The sequence below is a fragment of the Siphateles boraxobius genome, unplaced genomic scaffold, assembly GCF_051911475.1.
Source record: "Siphateles boraxobius isolate OS27281-9 unplaced genomic scaffold, OSU_SipBor_1 92, whole genome shotgun sequence".
Classification (NCBI taxonomy): Eukaryota; Metazoa; Chordata; class Actinopteri; order Cypriniformes; family Leuciscidae; genus Siphateles; species Siphateles boraxobius.
Genome location: NW_027509222.1, coordinates 1,339,130 through 1,358,844, shown reverse-complemented (window position 1 = coordinate 1,358,844; position 19,715 = coordinate 1,339,130). Strand labels below are relative to the sequence as shown.

The 19,715-nt window shown below is 38.8% G+C and overlaps 1 protein-coding gene and 5 non-coding genes across 7 annotated transcripts; all 6 read left to right on the top strand.

Moving 5' to 3' along the window:
- Window positions 1-1,681: 1,681 nt before the first annotated feature.
- Window positions 1,682-18,632, top strand: dkc1 (dyskeratosis congenita 1, dyskerin). Of its 2 annotated transcripts, none has more exons than XM_077224824.1 (15): window positions 1,682-1,783; window positions 2,587-2,648; window positions 6,047-6,133; window positions 6,453-6,544; window positions 7,790-7,974; window positions 8,064-8,128; window positions 11,011-11,137; window positions 11,368-11,498; window positions 12,886-13,029; window positions 13,116-13,236; window positions 13,424-13,542; window positions 13,623-13,726; window positions 15,074-15,122; window positions 17,097-17,246; window positions 17,329-18,632. In XM_077224824.1, the coding sequence occupies exons 1-15, from the start codon at window positions 1,768-1,770 to the stop codon at window positions 17,395-17,397; spliced, it is 1,521 nt and encodes a 506-aa protein (XP_077080939.1). In that variant the 5' UTR covers window positions 1,682-1,767; the 3' UTR covers window positions 17,398-18,632. The 2 variants fall into 2 exon arrangements, with proteins under 2 accessions (XP_077080939.1, XP_077080940.1); XM_077224825.1 differs by having other exon boundaries at window positions 1,737-1,783; window positions 2,590-2,648.
- LOC143733253 (small nucleolar RNA SNORD17) lies at window positions 6,177-6,382 on the top strand. Its single transcript, XR_013201303.1, has one exon. It is a non-coding gene; the product is annotated as a small nucleolar RNA SNORD17 (small nucleolar RNA).
- LOC143733254 (small nucleolar RNA SNORD83) lies at window positions 7,635-7,714 on the top strand. Its single transcript, XR_013201304.1, has one exon. It is a non-coding gene; the product is annotated as a small nucleolar RNA SNORD83 (small nucleolar RNA).
- On the top strand, window positions 11,182-11,261 carry LOC143733255 (small nucleolar RNA SNORD83). The gene has a single exon (XR_013201305.1). It is a non-coding gene; the product is annotated as a small nucleolar RNA SNORD83 (small nucleolar RNA).
- Window positions 11,529-11,666, top strand: LOC143733252 (small nucleolar RNA SNORA36 family). The gene has a single exon (XR_013201302.1). It is a non-coding gene; the product is annotated as a small nucleolar RNA SNORA36 family (small nucleolar RNA).
- Window positions 13,275-13,353, top strand: LOC143733256 (small nucleolar RNA SNORD83). Its single transcript, XR_013201306.1, has one exon. It is a non-coding gene; the product is annotated as a small nucleolar RNA SNORD83 (small nucleolar RNA).
- Window positions 18,633-19,715: the final 1,083 nt, after the last annotated feature.

Sequence of the window (19,715 nt, the reverse complement as noted above, 5' to 3'; positions counted from 1 at the left end):
AGCTTTCTCCGCAGGGTGGCTGGGCGCTCCCTTAGAGATAGGGTGAGGAGCTCGGTCACTCGGGAGGAGTTCAGAGAAGAGCTGCTCCTCCACATCGAGAGGGCCAGCTGAGGTGGCTCGGGCATCTGTTCCGCATGCCTCCTGGACGCCTTCCCGGGAAGTGGAGGGATTATGTCCTTTGCAAAGCAGATTGAGTTTGTTTGCAAAATGCTGGATTTGTTTGTTTAATTATGGCACAATATTAACTCCATACCTATTTTCTGAAAGAGCAACACGGGTGTGTTTGCGTCTTTTTCAAGATGTCATTCCACCTGTGCGTTTCTGGATGCAGTCGTTCCCTTTTCCTCTCTGACGGTCACAATTGTTGCATCACGTGTTTGGGCTTAAGTCACGCTGAAGCAGCTTTTGTGGACGGTTTATGTTCCCATTGCGGGAGTATGACTGTCGCAGTGTTGAGATCAAGACTCGCCTTAGTCCGCGAAGTGCGAGTCCCCATGCAGAATGTACAGTATAACAAAACAGGGAAAAATCAACAATGTAAGACACTTCCATTGAGACTAACAGAGTTTGAATCTGAGAAGGAAAAAACAAGAAAAAAAGGAGCCAGGGTGAAGACAAACAGGTAGCGGATATAGACATGAAAGGAAAATATATTTTAATGTTTTGACAGAGAAATATTTAGTTTTTTGAAACAACTAAAAATTTTATCAAACTCTCATCGAAATGTATTAAAAAAAGGCTTACACAAGTTCACATAGGCCTAGTTGTTTCTCTGAAAAACAACACTACAGCCAGTTACTCTGCTTTGAAATGCGGTTCCGTGTCGGAGTGTCTGATTAGTTTTGATTTGTGTGACTCCGCCCACTGCCAATTTACCCAATAGTATTATGACACCCCGGATTGCCAGTTGGCGGGAAACTCCGCGTATTACAGCCGAGGAAGCAGCGAGCGAACTGGGTCAGAGATCACAGATTCATCTGTTATTCAACTAAATTGTCAAAACACAATTTTATATTGAATGGTTAATTAAGTATTTTACATAAAAGACCAGTGTTGAGTATAGTCAAATTACAGTGAGATGAAATTATGAAAAGTTTGATGAAAACTAGTTAAAAACTATTTCATTAAACATTTTTGTTTAATCTTGTACAATGCTGATATAACACACACACACACACACACACACACACACACAAACTGATGTGTAATGTAATGTATTAAACATTGCGTCAGAGTTTTGGTCGAAGGAATAGTTTGTATAAGTTGATGAAAAGGTATAATTAAGTTTAATAATTAATTAAAACAAAAATGAAAATTCCAATAATTTTTTCAAAATAAATAAAAAAATATTAAATATTTTATTTGTTGTGGCCTCTCAATTTTCTGTGTAATTAAATCCTTTATGAACATGCTGTTTTAAAAAAGAGAATCAGTTTATTAATCATTTACTGCCATTTTGTGAAAATGAAGTGTGTCATCAATAAAAATAACTATGTAACTATAGTCTGATCATGAGTATTTTATCCTCCCTCATTTCACCCTAATCATTCCTGAAACAAGGCGCTGATTTTCCTGTGATCCCATAGGAAGGAGCCATAGACTGGAAGGAGCTCCGCTTACTCCCTCGTGCGGCCATGTTCCACGTTCTCACCGTTATAATATCGCGATACTACATATCCAGAGCCCGCTCTCTCCGCCTCCGCAGAGTAAAGCGCATGCGCGAACTGACACACGTGCTGCTGTTCTCTGAAGCGCGCAGCAGCGAAGATGGCGGACGTGGAAAGTAAGATCATGCTTTACACAATTTGCGTTATTTTTGCTACGAGTACTGTAATTTTGCTTACATTTAATCGGTACTTTAATGTGCATTTATTCACATATATCATGCGATTAAGTAGGTTGGAAGTAAACTGATCAAAGCTGAGTTCTTAACTTCATCAGTACGCATGATTCCCGGGTGCGTGTAGAAATGGGTGACATGTGCATATGCTATCATTAATGCGTCTTATTGCTAATTAATTCTACTATTAATGGTAGTTTATTTATTTTATTAAATGTTTGAAGAAAAGAAAATGGGCAACAACTATTAATGGTAGTTTATCTATTTCCCCAACATAAATAACCCGTCATTAGCTAGCTAATAATATAGGAAGTAAATTTATTTTTTTGCTTGCATGGAAGACCGATAACTTTCCTGTTTATTAATAGTCTTAGTAAATAAATTAATGATGATACAGTAAATGGGCAGATTTGCAGCTAATTTATCAAATTTCTGCAAACCGCATGGTCACTTAATATTTGTAAATTATTATTTTTCACTTTGCTACTTATTTATCGTAGCGCAATGTGATCGGCAGTAAAAGACAATGGTTTAATGTAACATTTAACGTTAATGATGTAATTTAAACCTGTTTTGTGGTAAGTTAGAGTCCTAAATCAAACGCCACGTGCAGCTCGCACAGGCCACGTGGTTCTGCTAAGTGCACGCGCTCGATCTAGAAACCAGGCTGGATTTAACATGCTTTATGTGTAGAGATCTACACAACTGACTCTTTTACTAATGTATGATATTTGTTTTGTCTTCAGTAGGTTCAGCTAAGAAAGAGAAGAAAAGAAGGTCACAGAAAACTTCATCAGAAGACGTTGGGGTAATTGCAGTTTTATATGCATGCGTTTTTCTTGATTTCTGTATCCTCATATGTGAAATTACATTTTTATTTATTTATTAATGTTATGCTATGTCCTCTGTAGTGACACAAGGACTAAGTAGTTGAGATTACATGTAGGCAAAAACAATGTTTTTTTTTCATTCAGCAATCAATTTTCAGGTTTCATGATTTTTTTTTTAACCAAACTTTGTATAAAGATGATTATTAACTGTTATAAAAAGATATAATGGAATTAATTGATGCACCATTTTACTATATTCATATTGGTAAAATGGGCATAAATGGGTTTCCCATCCAATACAATGCATCTATACACTATCTAATCTGCATATTAATGTGTTCTTGAGGCAACATGTAATGAAAAAGTGTAAAAATGAGAGTAATAATTGGTAACACTTCCATAATATCTAGTATTTCATAGGAATAGTGATATATAATTCCACTTGTATAACTCCTGATCAGTGGCGGTTCTAGACCATTTCAACTGGGGGGGCCAAGCTGGGGCCAGTTGTACTGTTAGAGGGGCCAGTTGCATTTAGACCTTATTGTTGTCATATCATTTTCTGCACTGCACTGCAGGCATTAACAGGCAAAATACCATGTTTATAATCATTCAACAATGCATTTGCATTTCCATTATATTTTTACATTTGCATTACATATTCAGTATTAGTCACAGTAACTGTAATTGACATGATGTCCTTCTTTCTCAATTTTGTAAAATCGAATTTAAGGCTTTTTAAAACCTGAAGAAATCAAAATTCATACCGTACATTAGGGGTGTGCAATATTCACAAAAATATATCTCAATATTTTCAATGTTTTTTTGATGATTAGATGATATTTTACTGATTGTGTTTTTGTGCTGGTGACATGGCTGGTTTAGGCCTGTTGTTGATAGCAGACTCACAAAGATATTCATATTTTTTAATATTCTATGCAGTGGTCAGTTAACAGCAGGGACAGAAATTCATTTTTTAATTAATTAATAATTAATTTAATTTGCCACCTTAAATTGATTTCCAGGGGCATTTTCACCTATATATGGACATTCTTTCTAAACTTATTTAGAGTTATGAATCACCTTTTATGTCAAATACTAACATACAAATTATACAGTAATTATACTTATTTATACAATAATACTTAATTATACAATAATTATACCGTACCACTGTTACCAGTCAAATTAAATCATTTAATCAAAATCCATCTTTGCAGTGCAGAGGTGACACAGAAGCGGCATTAATATATTTACACTCCATTTACAATTGCATAAATAAAGCTATGAGATTTTTTTAAAATCAATATTTAAACATGAAATTATTTCAAATTTTAACGTTTTAATTAAAGGGTACTTTAAATATGAAACTAAAACCGCCAGTAGGCGGCGGCAAGTCACTGTCTTAATAAGTGAGTTGAAGGATTCATTCATTCAACCGATTCGTTCAAACGGCTGATTAATTCGGGAAAGGAGCAAGTGATTCCTTCAAAACGCGGATTTCAGTCAATAAATCATCGCTGTCTGTTGCATTGAGACTCTGCTACGGTTTCATTTTCAAATCCTAGTCGGCGAAATAAAGGGAAAACAAACAATATTGACAATATTGTGTCTAAAATGTAACGCCCAATGTTAACTTATTGTTAATTCAACTGTTGTATAAGATAAATATCACAGTTGCAATTGTGCACGGGAAAACAGCACTCTTGCTGATGTGATATTCTAATATAAGAACATAATATGATATAAATATAAGACATAAACTAATTTGGGTACATAGCCTACCTATCTATGAACCGCACACAGCAGTGAAAGGAAGAGAGACAAATGCGATGTCAGCTCACAGTGCATCGTATACAGATAAAACATTGATTACAATTTCATAATAGACAATACACATCGCACACCCGATACGCACATAAAGAATGAACTTGCAACTGAACTGACATTTACCAGCTTTCTCCTTCTCTCCTCTCTCGCGTGCAGGAGACAGACGTTATTCTGCCGCGATTCCCGCGAATGTGATGCGAATTGTCACGTGAACAAGCAAATCCACAAAGATAGAATAATAAAAATAATAATATGCATACAACGAAAACAACGATAGCAAAAAAAAAAACAGTTTTGTAAAAATTATTTCACACTCCACATTTAGGGGGGCCACAAGGGGGGCCAAGCTTGTTGTCACAGGGGCACGGGCCCCCCTGGCCCCCCCTCTAGAACCGCCACTGCTCCTGATAAACCTGCTGTAAGTCCTGGTGTCTCTACAGTGTTCATGAATGAAATCAATGCCCTGTTCTGTAAGTCATATTTTGATCTGAATGTTGATTTATGACAAACAATTTAAAGTAGTCAGATTTAAATAATTTAAAAAAATCTCATATTTCCTCATAAACTGTCATTTCATATAAGAGTGCTACATTTGATCACTGAATTAATGTCAGTAATTTAATTAAGCACAAGGAGTAGTAGTTGTGATGGTGTTTCTGAAAAGCCCTAATGTGCTCTTTACAGGACATTCACGTCCTGAATATAGCGTCTACAACAGAATTTCTTGTCCAACATGTTTTGTTTTTTTTGTCTAAAATCGTGTTCCCATTCTGAAAGCATTTTATTTCCATATTGTAATGAGTATAAAAGGATATTCACTGTAGGGCAGAATTTTATTTTGCATCTGAACATTTGATCAATCATAGACAACTTTTTGTTTGAATTTTGCTGTTATCGATACCAACTACAATTTTGGTGTTGTGACACTACTTTTTTATCTAGGGATGTAACGATACTCTAATATCACGATTCGATACATATCGCGATACTGAACTCACGATACAATATTATTGCGATACTCAAAGACATGATAAAATGTTACCTAAAAACTTACTGTTGATTAAAACGTTAAATTTGGTATTATATTGCGTGAATAAATAGAATAAACATTTGGTGCTGAAACCCAAAGCACAGGAGAATAGAGATGCCAGAATAACAATATTCATGATTCTGAAGCTGAAAATACTGAATTATTTTAGATGAATCTGCTTGATCTCTTTCACTGACTAGATATATTTAAAATAACGTAGGACACTTTTACTGGTAACATCAGATATTTGGCATCATCAGGACCACAAATATTCCCCCATTGCATTATTATACATTATATTCAACATTATATATAGTAGTTTAATTTAGTACTGACACTAAAACTCAAATTTTTTCCCACACAGTAAACTTTAGTTTTGGTGAACTATACACCATACATATTTGTATTGCAAATTTTTTTTTTTTTTTTTTTTTTTTCACACCCCTATATCACAAACTAGGTTTTGTTCACTTACAAAATCAGTTTACTAATAAATCATTTAACTGTTACCATCAGGACATTCAAGAAAGTGGAGACTTCCTCATCAAACCCGAGTCGAAGGTCGCGACCTTGGACACGTCTCAGTGGCCGTTGCTCTTAAAGGTCAGTATCTGTTTACCCACAACCCCTTTCACCAAGCATGCGTGTGTCATGATGAACGTGTTTATCCATTCGCTGAGCGCTAGTGTTCCTGTCCCTCGCCGGCCTCGCGGCTCGTTCTGGGTCGCGGGGTTCGGGCGTCTGGTTCTGTCGGCTGGGCCGGTGTTCTGCTGGGTCAGTGGGTCAGGCTCGTGATGCTGGTGCGAGAGATCAGGCCACTTCTGACAAAGACGATTAGACACCTCTGATCACACATGCACAATTAAAGTCTAATTATTTGATGTCACTTCTGCTTCTTACTGGTACACATGTCTTTCTACAGCATTTTGATAAGCTCAACATCCGGACGGCTCATTACACTCCTCTTCCTCATGGGTCGAATCCGCTCAAGAGGAACATAAGTGATTATGTCAGGTAGGAAATCTCATATTAATTAATGTAATAGGGATGCACTGATTTAGGCCAATAAACGATAATTCTTTATTTGAAAGCTGCTAACTTATATATTGGCCCATACATTTAAATCCAAGTTTTTATATAATATTTGGTAGCCTGATTACGAAAACAAATCTCATTAAAAGCCATGTCCCAAGCACACAATTATTTTTTATTAAGATTTTATGTAGCCGATATGACAGACTTGCGGCACTGAACCGTTTTTGAAGCGATTCCAAACATATTTAAAGCCATTTTAAATCCATCATGGTGTCCATCTAATAATCCATTTATCGGCTTTAATCAGAGTTGGTATAACGCGTTACTGTTTTACTTTTCGTGATAACGCAGTAATGTAACTCATTACATTTAAAATGTATGTCATTTGATTAGTTACTAATGTCAAACTTAAGTTACTTGCGTTACAAATGTATTAAGAAAAAAATATTTAGTAAAATGCATTTCTATTCACGTTTTGCCGGCAGCATCAATATGCGGTAGACTCCCGGGAGACTTGGGACGTCTGCAATATTAAATTACGGAAAGAACTGAGTTTCACTTTGAAAACCTATTAAAACTACAAGAATACAATACAGAGTAACTTGAAAGTAATTAGTAATCTGATTACTTTTTACATGCAGTAATCAGTAATTTAATCAAATTACAATTTTAAAGTAGTAATTTGTAGTGGATTACTTTTTTTTGAGTAACTTTGACAAATTTTAGCGGTAATCAGGCCGATAAAATTAAAAACGATCGCTTTACATGTTTCGTGGCTGAGCAAGCACGCACATGAACCCTCTTAATCGACGATCGAGAAGTTTTATTGATTAAATGTATCATCGACAATGAATCGATTGTCGATTAATCGTTAACATCCCTACATCCTGTTGAAACAGTGCGCATCTGAAGTGTCTCAGCTGAAGGAAATTATCCATTATTTATCAGCTTTAGTATATCAGACAAATTTTCTTATCGGGCCGATAAAGATACATTAAAAATGAACAAATATCGTCCGATATCGATATGAAGGCCGATATATATCGTGCATCCCTAAAATGTGCTGTAAGCCACATGATGATGTGATGTAGATTGCATTAGCACATTGTGCGAAGATGACCTGTTATCTATCACCCCAGACTGATGGCTCCTCCACAGATGTGAGTGTATCGTGAAGGTTTACCGCACGTTCACACCAGTGTTGTTTTGAATCTGTATTCCCAGGGCTGGTTTCATCAACCTGGACAAACCTGCCAATCCCTCTTCCCATGAAGTCGTCGCGTGGATCAAGAGGATTCTTCGTGTTGAGAAAACGGGTCACAGTGGCACTCTTGACCCCAAAGTCACGGGTTGCTTGATCGTGTGTGTGGAGCGAGCCACGCGATTGGTTAAATCCCAGCAGAGCGCAGGTGGGTCATCCGTAGCACTTCCAGGTCCACAGATTGACCACATTAAAATTAGTAGCCTGTCCTTACTACTCTTGTCTCATTGCTTTTAGGCAAAGAGTATGTGGGCATAGTACGGCTGCACAATGCACTAGAGAACGAGCACCAGCTAGCCAGGGTAAGTAGGAATGTGCTTTAAACAAATGGGGAATATGACGAAAAATACTGTGGGATTGTTAGAAATAATCATCCAATAGGGATTATTAATGTTTTTTTTTTAATTCTAAAGAAAGGTGCTATTGCCAAAGAACTTGGAGACAAAATGAAAACATCAGATTAATTAATTGCCAACATTCTGTCGAAAAACTCAAATAAAGTTAACATGCTTTCTATAATAAAGTAACGCAAATCTAAAAGTAAGTTTTAGTGCAGAATTGAGAGAAAAGCATGTTTGAAGGACAGTAGTACAGCACTGGTACCCTAATGTTAGTTATCCACAATTTTCTCTGCAAAATCCTTGTCCACACATATTTTAAGACTCAAGGAATTGGGCGTGGGGGGGTCGAACATAACCAATAAAATATGGACTTGAAACATTATATAGATGAATAATTAAAATGGTACGTGAAGAAACGAAAGAATTGGCAACTTGGCTTTATTTAAAAAAAATATCAGTTCTGCATTTTATTGATCAAATACTCAGGCTTATGTGTCAAAATCCCCGACTTAACTGACTGCGTTTGCGGTAACACTAGTCAAAAACCATAGGGAGAAAATCATGCATGTCATCATATAGGATCAGTGCGTTCAGTCTTAAAGTGACAGGAGCCTAATAAACCTTAAAGTGACAGGAGCCTAATAAACCTTAAAGTGACAGGAGCCTAATAAACCTTAAAGTGACAGGAGCCTAATAAACCTTAAAGTGATAGGAGCCTAATAAACCTTAAAGTGACAGGAGCCTAATAAACCTTAAAGTGACAGGAGCCTAATAAACCTTAAAGTGACAGGAGCCTAATAAACCTTAAAGTGACAGGAGCCTGATAAACCTTAAAGTGACAGGAGCCTAATAAACCTTAAAGTGACAGGAGCCTGATAAACCTTAAAGTGACAGGAGCCTGATAAACCTTAAAGTGACAGGAGCCTGATAAACCTTAAAGTGACAGGAGCCTAATAAACCTGTTGCTGTCTGTCATTGTAATCAAATGACAGCGAATAACTTGACAAAAGCTAGTGCCTTTAATTCATTGTGAAGACCATTGTGTTTTTTTTGTTATTAGTATTCAATTTCTGTATTTCATACTTTAATATTAGGCTGAAAAACACTCTTTGACTTTAAAACCCATGGTCTAAGGTATAAAAGTGAATAATTGCAGAAATATACCATTGTAGTTTTGAATAACACTGTTTGTGTGTTTAGTGTTGATTCATTGCTGTGTGTGTGTGACATGATGAACTTGTTTATCCATTCTCTGAGTGTCTCTCGGCCCTCCCTCTCTCTGTGCCGGTCTCGTGTCTCCGCTGCAGTGTTTTGCTGTATCGGATGCGCTCGAGGCCGTGCACGAGTGGAGGGCCTGGATTCACCGAAGAAGAGCTGACATTTCTGAACACACACGGGTCTTTCGCACCGGGTGGTTTTAGGAACCTAATGATTCCCATAGGAACATTTTCCTGGTTGCGTTCGCACCGCCAGTAGCTCTGAAGTGACGTAAGACGCGTGTTGTTGTGACTTTTATTTTGACGCTGTTGAGAATGACAGCCCTCACATTCTCTGTGTTCATTACTTTACGATCTGTCTAAAAGTCCTGTCTAATACGGTATTAGATAAAACTGTTATACATAAAGTAGACGGTAATAAAAAGATATTGGCATATGGCGTGTGGTTGATGTTCAGTGTTGCTGAGCAGAAATCCATAATCATGTTTCTCTTGGTCTCCTCTCTCAGCGCGTTTCCATTACAGGTTTGCGCAAAAATTGTAAGATTTTTTTTCTAAATGTCGACAATACTATTTGCGAAATGGCGGCGTTTCCATTAACCGATGTTATGTGACTAAAACGTTATTTTTTCCTCGCGCGATCAGTCACTCCAAAAATCATGGCGACAGATGTTGGTGGGTTTACGTGTATCCCAGCCCCCGCACTGGCCATTATTATTAGTGGTAGGAGACGTGTGTGTGTGTGTGTTATCCAATCATTAATGGCAAGGAAAGAGCGTTATACTGAGAGTGGCACATATGAGGAGTTTCTTCCTAATTTCTGCTTCGAGATCTTGATTGTGGCATTTCTGTGAGGTTTAGAGTGCAATATTCCTGTAATTCTTTTGTCTTTTATGAATTTAATAAAGAACTCGGTCTCGTTTTCTGTCCAAACACACCGAGACTTCTACATCAGGTGACTGTAAATGCGCAAAAACTGTTTCCATCGCAGTTTCGCGAAATTTCTTTTTCGAATTGCCTGCAAAACCTCCTTGCGAGCGTTTCAACTTTTTTGCAATAAACGGGAGTTTTTACGAAATTGACGTGTTTCCATTGGCCGTATTTTCAATTTGAAGAGCAATGGTAACGCGGCTAATGTCGGTGTGTTTACACGGGATATAATCGGTGTGTTTACACAGGGTTTTTCTAAAAATGGCGTGGGCTTGTGTTTCGCGTGCGTTCGGCTAATCGGTGAATAACGTCACGGCTAGTTCCTCTAGCGCTGGTCTGGACCGACTCTAGAGTGTTAGGGTTAGATTAGTTATTAGATACAGGATTTCCTAAAACTGAAATCGTTCCTGCGGTGCGAATACGGAAAAAACAGGAACGTCCACTAATAGTTGAAGGAACTATGAAAAGGTTCGACTCTAGAGTGTTAGGGTTAGATTAGTTATTAGATACAGGATTTCCTAAAACTGAAATCGTTCCTGCGGTGCGAACACGGAAAAAACAGGAACGTCCACTAATAGTTGAAGGAACTATGAAAAGGTTCCTCCGGTGCGAAAGCCTCTATACACACATGGACCGTGACCGTGAATGAGTGTAGGGGTCGTGTGTGTGAGATTATCATCTGTGTGTGTGTCTCCAGGCGATGGAGTGTTTAACAGGAGCCCTGTTCCAGAGGCCTCCCCTCATCGCCGCTGTGAAGAGACAGCTGAGAGTGAGGACCATCTACGAGAGCAAGCTGATCGAGTATGACCCCGAGAGGAGGCTAGGTTAGAGGATCGAGCTTTATTTCTTCTTCACTCGTTATTTGTGAGCCACATGATGATGTGATGTAGATTGCATTAGCACGCTGTGCAAAGATGACTGTCTATCTATCACCCAAGACTGATGGCTTCAGCGCAACCCTCTACACATCACACACACACGCGATTTAGATTTTCATGCTAGGAGACTAAATGCCTGTTATTAGATGTTGACGTGAGTGGTTGTGTGTGTTCAGGTATCTTCTGGGTGAGCTGTGAAGCGGGCACGTATATCCGGACGCTGTGTGTGCATCTGGGTCTGCTGCTGGGAGTCGGCGGGCAGATGCAGGAGCTCCGCAGAGTTCGCTCCGGTGTACTGGGAGAAATGGTACGGTGAGACCCGGGTCTCCGTCTGAAGACCCGAAGTGTTGAGTTCAGTCCTGGGCTTTATCCCCGGTTCTGCTAATTAATCTTTGGGACAGAAAATGGCTGAGTGTTCATAAAATCATGAAGTGGTTATTGTTTGACCTCCTTCATCAAACTTCAGCCGACACACTTTTAGGATTGACCAATTTAATTTTGATTTACCACTTTTAACCATTCAGTTAATATTATAGTCCCCGAACATCATACATCATACACAACGGTTGTCAACAAGAAGATTCTTCAGTTCATTGTAGAAATTTACATCGTAACATGGCGGATTATAAAGCACAACTGTTAAATTTCATGTTTAAAGAGAGAATTGCATTCAAACTCCATGTTCACGTTCAATTCAAGTTCATCAAACATTTAAAATGCTCCCTAATATAAATTAAAACACTCTGCTAACTAATATGTAAAATGTTCTCATGCAACTACTGAAGACAACACAAACGGGCAGTAAAAATAACAATCACAGCGTATCAAATCTGTAAAAGCCACACCGTATCATTTCGTTCTTAATATAATTCAAATTATTACAAAGTGAAAGTTTATAGGTTGGATATATAAACACTGATGTCTACAGTGGTGATCAAAATGGAGTCGATCACCTTTTTGAAAGTAACTTTGATTGAATGGTCTTTACATTGTTACACCAGTAGATGGTGACAAGTTGCTGTTAAAAATGTTTGTCATTCAAGAGATTCGTTCAACAATGCTGATTAATCCAGTAAACAAGACTGAGTCGTTGAATCATTCATTTTAAATAGACTCCAGCAATTAATGTGTCAGAAGCTCTAGTAAATGCATTTTTAATTTTGTTTAGTTGTCTATTCAGAGTCGTGGGAGAATTGTGCTCTATTTTATAGAGAATTTTATTTTTTTAATCCTTGCATGCTGTGACGGGCAACAACAGTCTGACACACAGCATGAGTTTTACAATCTAATGTCGTTTGAATGGTTTAAAATTGCAAACATTTTAACGGCTAATGCTTAAAAACATGTCAAATTATGCTTTGAGACTTAAAGACAATATTCCAAAATTCAAAGTTTTTAAAAAAAAATGGGTTCATTGCAATGAGTGCGATCAGTCTTAAAGTGACAGGAGCCTAATAAACCTGTTGCTGTCTGTCACTGTAATCAAACGACAGAGCGAATCACTTGACAGAAAAGCTTTTGTAGTGCATTTAATTCATTGTGAAGACCAAAAAAAAAAAGTTTATATAAGATGCATTTTTAATTTAAAACGGACAGAATTGGTTTAAACGCATAAATGAAGGGCTAATAAAACATGTAGCATGACATTAAAGGATTGTGTTTAGCGGTCTGACCCCAGCGTTTGTTTCTGTAAGGATAATCTGGTGACGATGCATGACGTGTTGGACGCGCAGTGGCAGTTCGACCACAACAAGGACGAGACGTACTTGAGGAGAGTGATCTTCCCTCTGGAGAAACTCCTCATCTCACACAAGAGGATCGTCATGAAGGACAGCGCTGTAGGGAAACTCGCCGCACACTCTTCAGGATCAGCTTAGATCGTTAAGTTTGTGATTTATAATGACGTGTTTTTATAACGCTACAGGTCAACGCTATATGTTACGGCGCTAAGATCATGTTACCAGGCGTCCTGCGATATGAAGACGGCATTGAGATCAATCAAGACATCGTCATTATAACTACTAAAGGAGAAGCCATTTGTACAGGTAAACAACGTTTGCACTCCCAGCATGCACTATTCTGAGCCACATGATGATGTGATGTAGATTACATTAGCATTAGTGCAAAGATGACTGTCTATCTATCACCCAAGACTGATGGCTGTGTGAAACGGCTGTTAGCAGAGATGAGAACGCCTTTAGCAGATCCTCATTATTTGATGTGTTTCTGCAGCGGTGGCGCTGATGACGACAGCGGTCATATCCACATGTGATCACGGGGTTGTTGCTAAAATCAAGAGGGTCATTATGGAGAGAGACACGTATCCACGCAAATGGGGCCTTGGACCGAAGGTGAGGAACGCTGGGAAATCACGCTTTTTAGTGGTGCGTGTTTGTGTTTCATAACATAACATGACATTTTTGTGTTTCAGGCTAGTCAGAAGAAAATGATGATTCAGAAAGGACTTCTGGACAAACATGGCAAACCGAACGGCAGCACTCCCGCAGACTGGAAGGAGGGATACGTGGACTACAGGTACATATAACTGAGATGCTTTAGTGGAGATTGTGATGTTCACAAATCGGCAGCAACAATAGCAATAGGTTAAAATCTGTTTTCAAATGGACAACATGAGTGGCAGTCTACTTTCTGCTCTGAGGCCCGGTTTACAGCTGGTATAAAGATGTGTTTTGGTGGATCGGATCACACGTAGACGAGGGAGACACATCCCTGTTCACACCTGGTGTTTTAATCCGACTCTTGTCCACTTTCAAACACTTCTGTCCTGATTTCTTCAGACGAGGGTCTGTCGACGGGTAAATGTGTGAGCTTTCTCAGATCTTTAGATCTAATAGATGGAATAATCTCACAATTTACATATAAATGTGAAAGATAAACACAAGGAGAGCATCAGCTTTAGTTTCTGCTCTGACAGACACAAGATCAGCCGAACGCTGTGAGTGTGTGTTAGAAATCAGGAATGCTGAGAGAACGTTGAGCTTGGTTTGATATCCCTCTTCAAACCAAACTTATGTCTTCAGCTGATAAAGTTTAAACCCGTCTGGCTCGATCTCTTCTCATAATGTTCACTCATTATCCAGTAGACTGAGAGAAGACGGTCTTTTAGTGGGTGTTTGAACACATTCGATCACATGAGCGTTTACACTACAAAAGCAATCCGGTCGAATGTGTTTTCAACTGGAAGTGGACGAGTTCGAAGCGTTTTACACCCGTTTACAGCTGTGTTTAATGTCATGCACCATCGACTGAAGCACATCTTAACACCAGCTGGAGATTAGGCCTGATTACACTTCTACAGTGTGTGTTCTCAGTGTCCACAGGAGGGCGCCATTCATCACTGCATCTCCACATTACAACACTGATAGGCAATAAAGATAAAATGCTAAAATATAGGGTAACACTTTAGCATTTATTAATGTTAACTAATGAACTGTATTGTTCATTATTAGTTCATATTAATTTCAACATTTACTAAGTTATTAAAATCAAAGGTTGTATTAGCTAACATTAGTTAATGCACTGTGAACAAACAATGAACAGCTGGATTTTTATTAACTAACATTAACAAAGTTTAACGAATACTATAACAAACGTTTTGTCCATTGTTAGTTCATGTTAGTTAATACACTTGCTGTTCAGTGTTTGAGGTGTTCCTGCAGACTGTTATCCCTGTCTGGTCTGCCGTGACCCTGCCGGGAGTCTGTCTGCTACAGTAAAGCCTGGGTCAGGATCGTGGCGTCGGCACCGGGCCGCCGTCCCCTGAGCTCTCGGGACAAACATATCGCCAGTGCTCGGGGACGAGTCGTGATGTGTGGGATTTACCTTAATCTCTCTCTCTCTCTCTCTCTCTCTCTCTCTCAGCACTGCAAAGGTGAAGAAGGGTGACGCGACGGCTCAGGCCGCAGCAAAGGTACATGTGATTTCTCAATTTTCTTTTTCTGATCGATTAGGGTGTCGATTTTAAATCGAAATTAATTCACAATCGCGAACTTCGAATTAAAAATGGAATCGTCGATGCTGCCACGCCCCCATGTCACGTCCGGTCGGCGTGCCAAGCGGAAAATATCCCGCGCGTTGAAGTGCTGCGGGTCTATGGTCAACCTCCTCTAACATAGCTACAGCCACTCAAAAGATAGCATGGCAACTGCAGATGCAGGAGACCCATCGACACTTGAACCCCCTCCTCTTTCATTGAGTCGCAGGTGTGGACTTTTTTTGGATTTCCAGTGAGTTATGTTGACAACGTTCGCGCAACAAAAAAGCCACAGTTTGCAGACATCCCAAGCTCGCGGAAGTTCCGGTAGTCAAGTCATCCTCATTTATATAGCGCTTTTAACAATGTAGATTGTTTCAAAGCAGCTTTACAAAGATAAACATATAATTTAAGGTAACAGAGATTGGTTTGGTTTTATAGTGGCTCTTGAAAAATGTTTTTTCCAGCTAAAGTTAGTTTTGATTGATTCACTTCCGTCTAAATGATCATTTGTTATTAAATTAGGGGCCGCTAAGACGACACCGTTCTCTCTAAACAGACTTTAAACGTGAACCTGTGATAGACGCTGATGGCGTTCACATGCGCATTAAGAATTGATTCTATAGTTATGTGCGTTTGAATATATGTGCGCAGGTTTGTAATTCCTTACAAACCATGCCTAAACAAACTACTTGTCTATAAATTGATGCAGAATTTTATTTTATCTTATCACTTTGGGTAGGTACGCGAATAGTAGTCTCCGGCATATTGATAGCGGCTCCCTGATGCACGCAAATTACTTAAAATCTCCCCGAATCTAGAGTGAGCGAGCAAGAGCGCGCATGCGAGACAGAAAAAACTGCTCTAAACCGTATAGCGCGCGCACGGCGGAGAGGGAGAGAGCGAGAGACCTTGCGTGTGTGCCTCATGAAGCGCGTGTAAGACAGAGAGCATCCTGATTGGCCGGTTTCGGCTTTAAAAAAAGTAAATGTAGTAATCGAGAATCGAACCGTGACCTTAGAATCGAAAATTTAATTGAATCGAGGATTTGGAGAATCGTGACACCCCTAGTGATCGCTCGATCTGCTTGTTTTATTAAATGTTTCTCAAATTTTCTTTTTCTCATCGTGATAAAGGTGAAGACACAACTTTATGCATGTTTTGTGAGATTCCCCTCTCCGTTAAATGTATTATACCCAGGACAGTCCCATTAAATAAAAGATCCAGAACCTTTTCAGGCGTGATCTTACTAAGTCCTTGAGTGAAATAACTTCAAAAAAGAGCATTCTACTTGTATCATGTTAATTTAAAAAGTGTATAATTTAGGATTTTTGCCATGAAAATAGCCTTATATATTTTTTTTAATGCCGTGACAGCATCTATCGTTCTCTTGTGATCGTGCCTGCGTTTCAAATGGTATATTGTTATATAGTTCGAAAGAAATCATTTACATTTTATTCATAATTAAAGTAATACTGTGTGCTTTATTAGGCACTTTTAAAGTAGAAATCAGCTTTGATATTTAAAAACACTGTTCATTCAATAACTATCTGATAGATAACTTGCTAAAAATAAAACAAAGATGAGACTGTCACACTTCAGTAAGCCCGAACGCAGGGTAATGTTTCCATGCTGGGTGAGATCAGGGAAATGCTTAGAGGGGGAGGAGTGTAAATAATCAGAAAATTTTAATTTGAAAGTGAACTTGTCATCCAAGATGTTCATGTCTGTCTTCAGTGGAAGAGTAAATTATCCGAATTTTTATTTGAAAGTGAACTCCTTTAAGCCGTTTATGAGCTTACTCTGAGAAAGGAAAACCGGTTAACTTGTCCAAATTGATTTAACGTCTTAAGAACGTGACCGTAAACGCACAGTTGTTTGCTTCTCTATTAACACTATTTGTTGTTCCAGAGGAAACGTGATGAGAGCGGAAGTGAAAGTGGTGATGCTGTTGCTCAGGACACGTCCAAGACGGAGGAAGTCAAAAAGGAGAAGAAGAAAAAGAAGAAAGAAAAGAAGTTGAAGCTGGCAGAAGAGGCTCCGGCGGAGGATGAAGCCGAGGTCAGCGGGTTTTGATCGTTCAGATAACACACATTTCATTCAGTGTAAGGATGATGTACTAAACAACTCCTTTTACACGCAGGTTACGGAGAGCGCAAAGAAGAAGAAAAAAAAGAAAAAGGATAAAGATGCAGAAGCTGCCTCAGAATGAACACTTATGTAATATTGAGAGAATGAACACTTGTGTAATATTGAGAGATCGCACAGGTAATCATGTCGAATGTAAACTGGTTCTCAGTGTGATGATGGACAGCTGATCGAGTCCGCCGGTCTGAGATCGCTCTTGTAAATGGTTTCGGTTCTGAATACTTGTTCGGTTTTGTTTTTGGTCGTCCAAATGAAACCCGTATTGCCTGGGTGCATTCATGTATTTGAAAGTTGTTTTTTTTTATTATTATTGTAAATACAGATTGTAATCCTGTAATCAAATGAAACATGACTGACTTTTACAAAAAAAAAGGCCCCTTTGTTTCCTTCTGCGTTTGCCATGTTTAAGAGGAGACCGATCTGTCCTTTCAGTGATTTCTAGGACCAGCACAGTCTTTACAGGATTGGGTTCGTTCTCTCTGATTGGACAGGATTTATACTGTGAGGAGAAACACTGTTTGCTGTAGTTAACTGTCTTTTCCAGTCCTGCGAACAGCTTTCAGGGTGATGCCTGTTAAAATCTAGATTTAAATCCATTTTTCCTGCCGACCAAAATTTCGTTCTTTCAAATGTAGGCGCGTTGCGCGTGGTAAGCGCGCTCATAATCCGCCGGAGCCACCACAACATTGCCCAACATCAAATGGCAAACGTAATGCAAGCTGAACGAAACTGCTCGTTATTGTGTGGTTGACTGAACGTTTATCAGTTTGGACCAAAGCAGCGCAAGCCGATCTTGATCAAGCGACACTGTTACTACACAGCGCTAATAAGAGATCAAGTAAAGGAAGAATTTGGATTTGCCACAGAAGTAATAACATCGCTGCAAGATCTAGTGAGAAACATTCACATTTCTCCGTTATTAACGGATCAAACAGCACTGACGTGGAAACCAGGAAGAAACATTGTGCCATGAATGAACTATCCAGTGTCCACAGATCAGCAACATTCACCATGGATTAACTGTAGTAACACTAACTGCAACCATGGAAGTTTGGCAGGAATAGTAGGCTATAATGCCTTCAAGTAACATTACGTCGGTTTTATTTTGACATTATGAATACAATTGCTGCCCTCAAACTAATCTGAATTTAAATAAACCTTTGTTTAAAACTACTACAATATTACATTTCATTTTTTCCAAGGAGCTGTTTTGTTTTATATGCTCCTAAGAAGAGTCAATTATAGCTCCAGAATTGCTCAAAGTAAAACAAATATCATACTTCATGATGTGAGTTTTAATTTTAAAAAAGAATTAAAAAAATTAAATCAAGGAAATGAGCAAAAACCTAAACCTGGTAAACAGTAATTTCTAACAACATAGGGCTATTTAGATCAACAATCTGGCGAGCATGTTGTTTTGGGCTAATACACCAACAGCAAATTTCTGTTTAATAAAGCGCTCAGAAATGTGTCGTTTGCATGTTAAAATCTAAAAAATTAAGATTTTTGGATCACCCCCCGCCCAGCGCGACACTGTCACCTTTTTTACTCTGCGGAGTTTGCAGGTCTGATTACAGGAAGTGCATATACAGTGGGTATAGTAAATAACCCCCCTTTTAAAAATCACGTTTTGTTGCTTTGCAACCTGAAATGAAAATGGACAAACTATTTGTTTTCAGCTGTATTTACAACTTATAACATCCAAGTGAAAGATATACCAACTTGTCAGAAAAAAAAAAATACAAATTGAAAAAGAGGAGGCTATGTTTACACGGAAACGATCTGAAGAGAAAACGCAAAAGTGGCGTTGTGCTATCACTTTTGATTCTGCGTTTAGACGAGCGTTATGGGGGGGAAATCCGCGTGCATATGGTGACGCAAAAGTGTGTGAAATTCAATGTAGAATGCACTACAGGCGGCTAGGTGGCAATGTGAAGCACTGCCACACAATAACACCAATATCTGAGAATATTTTGTACAACTGCTGAAAAGACTTTTACGTTTATCAGCTGCTAGGGCAACTTGAAGGTCCGATGTATGGAAATAATCCGACTTGTTGGTTATTTTCCTGTACTGGCGCATGCCTGTGACGTAAACACGTACGCGACGAGAGCCACCGTGAGCAGATTTGTGTCTTAACCCTTTAGACGGGAACGCGACGGTGGAGCGTTTTTAAGATTTCCACTCTGGAGGGTGGTTTCACTTTTTTGCGTTTTTAAGCCCCCAAAACGCCATCGTCGTGTAAACGAAAGGCACATCCGATAAAATATTTTTACGTTTTCACCCGGAATCGTTCCCGTGTAAACGGGGCCTGAGTTGGAAAAATAATCTCCTAAAAATGACTTGTAAACCCAACCAGGTGTAGTTAATCACCTTCTCAAC

Excerpts from the sequence above, each read along its gene's own strand:
- dkc1 (XM_077224824.1), top strand. Across the intron at positions 8,129-11,010 it reads ACGAGCACCAGCTAGCCAGG|GCGATGGAGTGTTTAACAGG; the intron begins GTAAGTAGGAAT and ends GTGTGTCTCCAG. Across the intron at positions 17,247-17,328 it reads CGGCGGAGGATGAAGCCGAG|GTTACGGAGAGCGCAAAGAA; the intron begins GTCAGCGGGTTT and ends TTTTACACGCAG.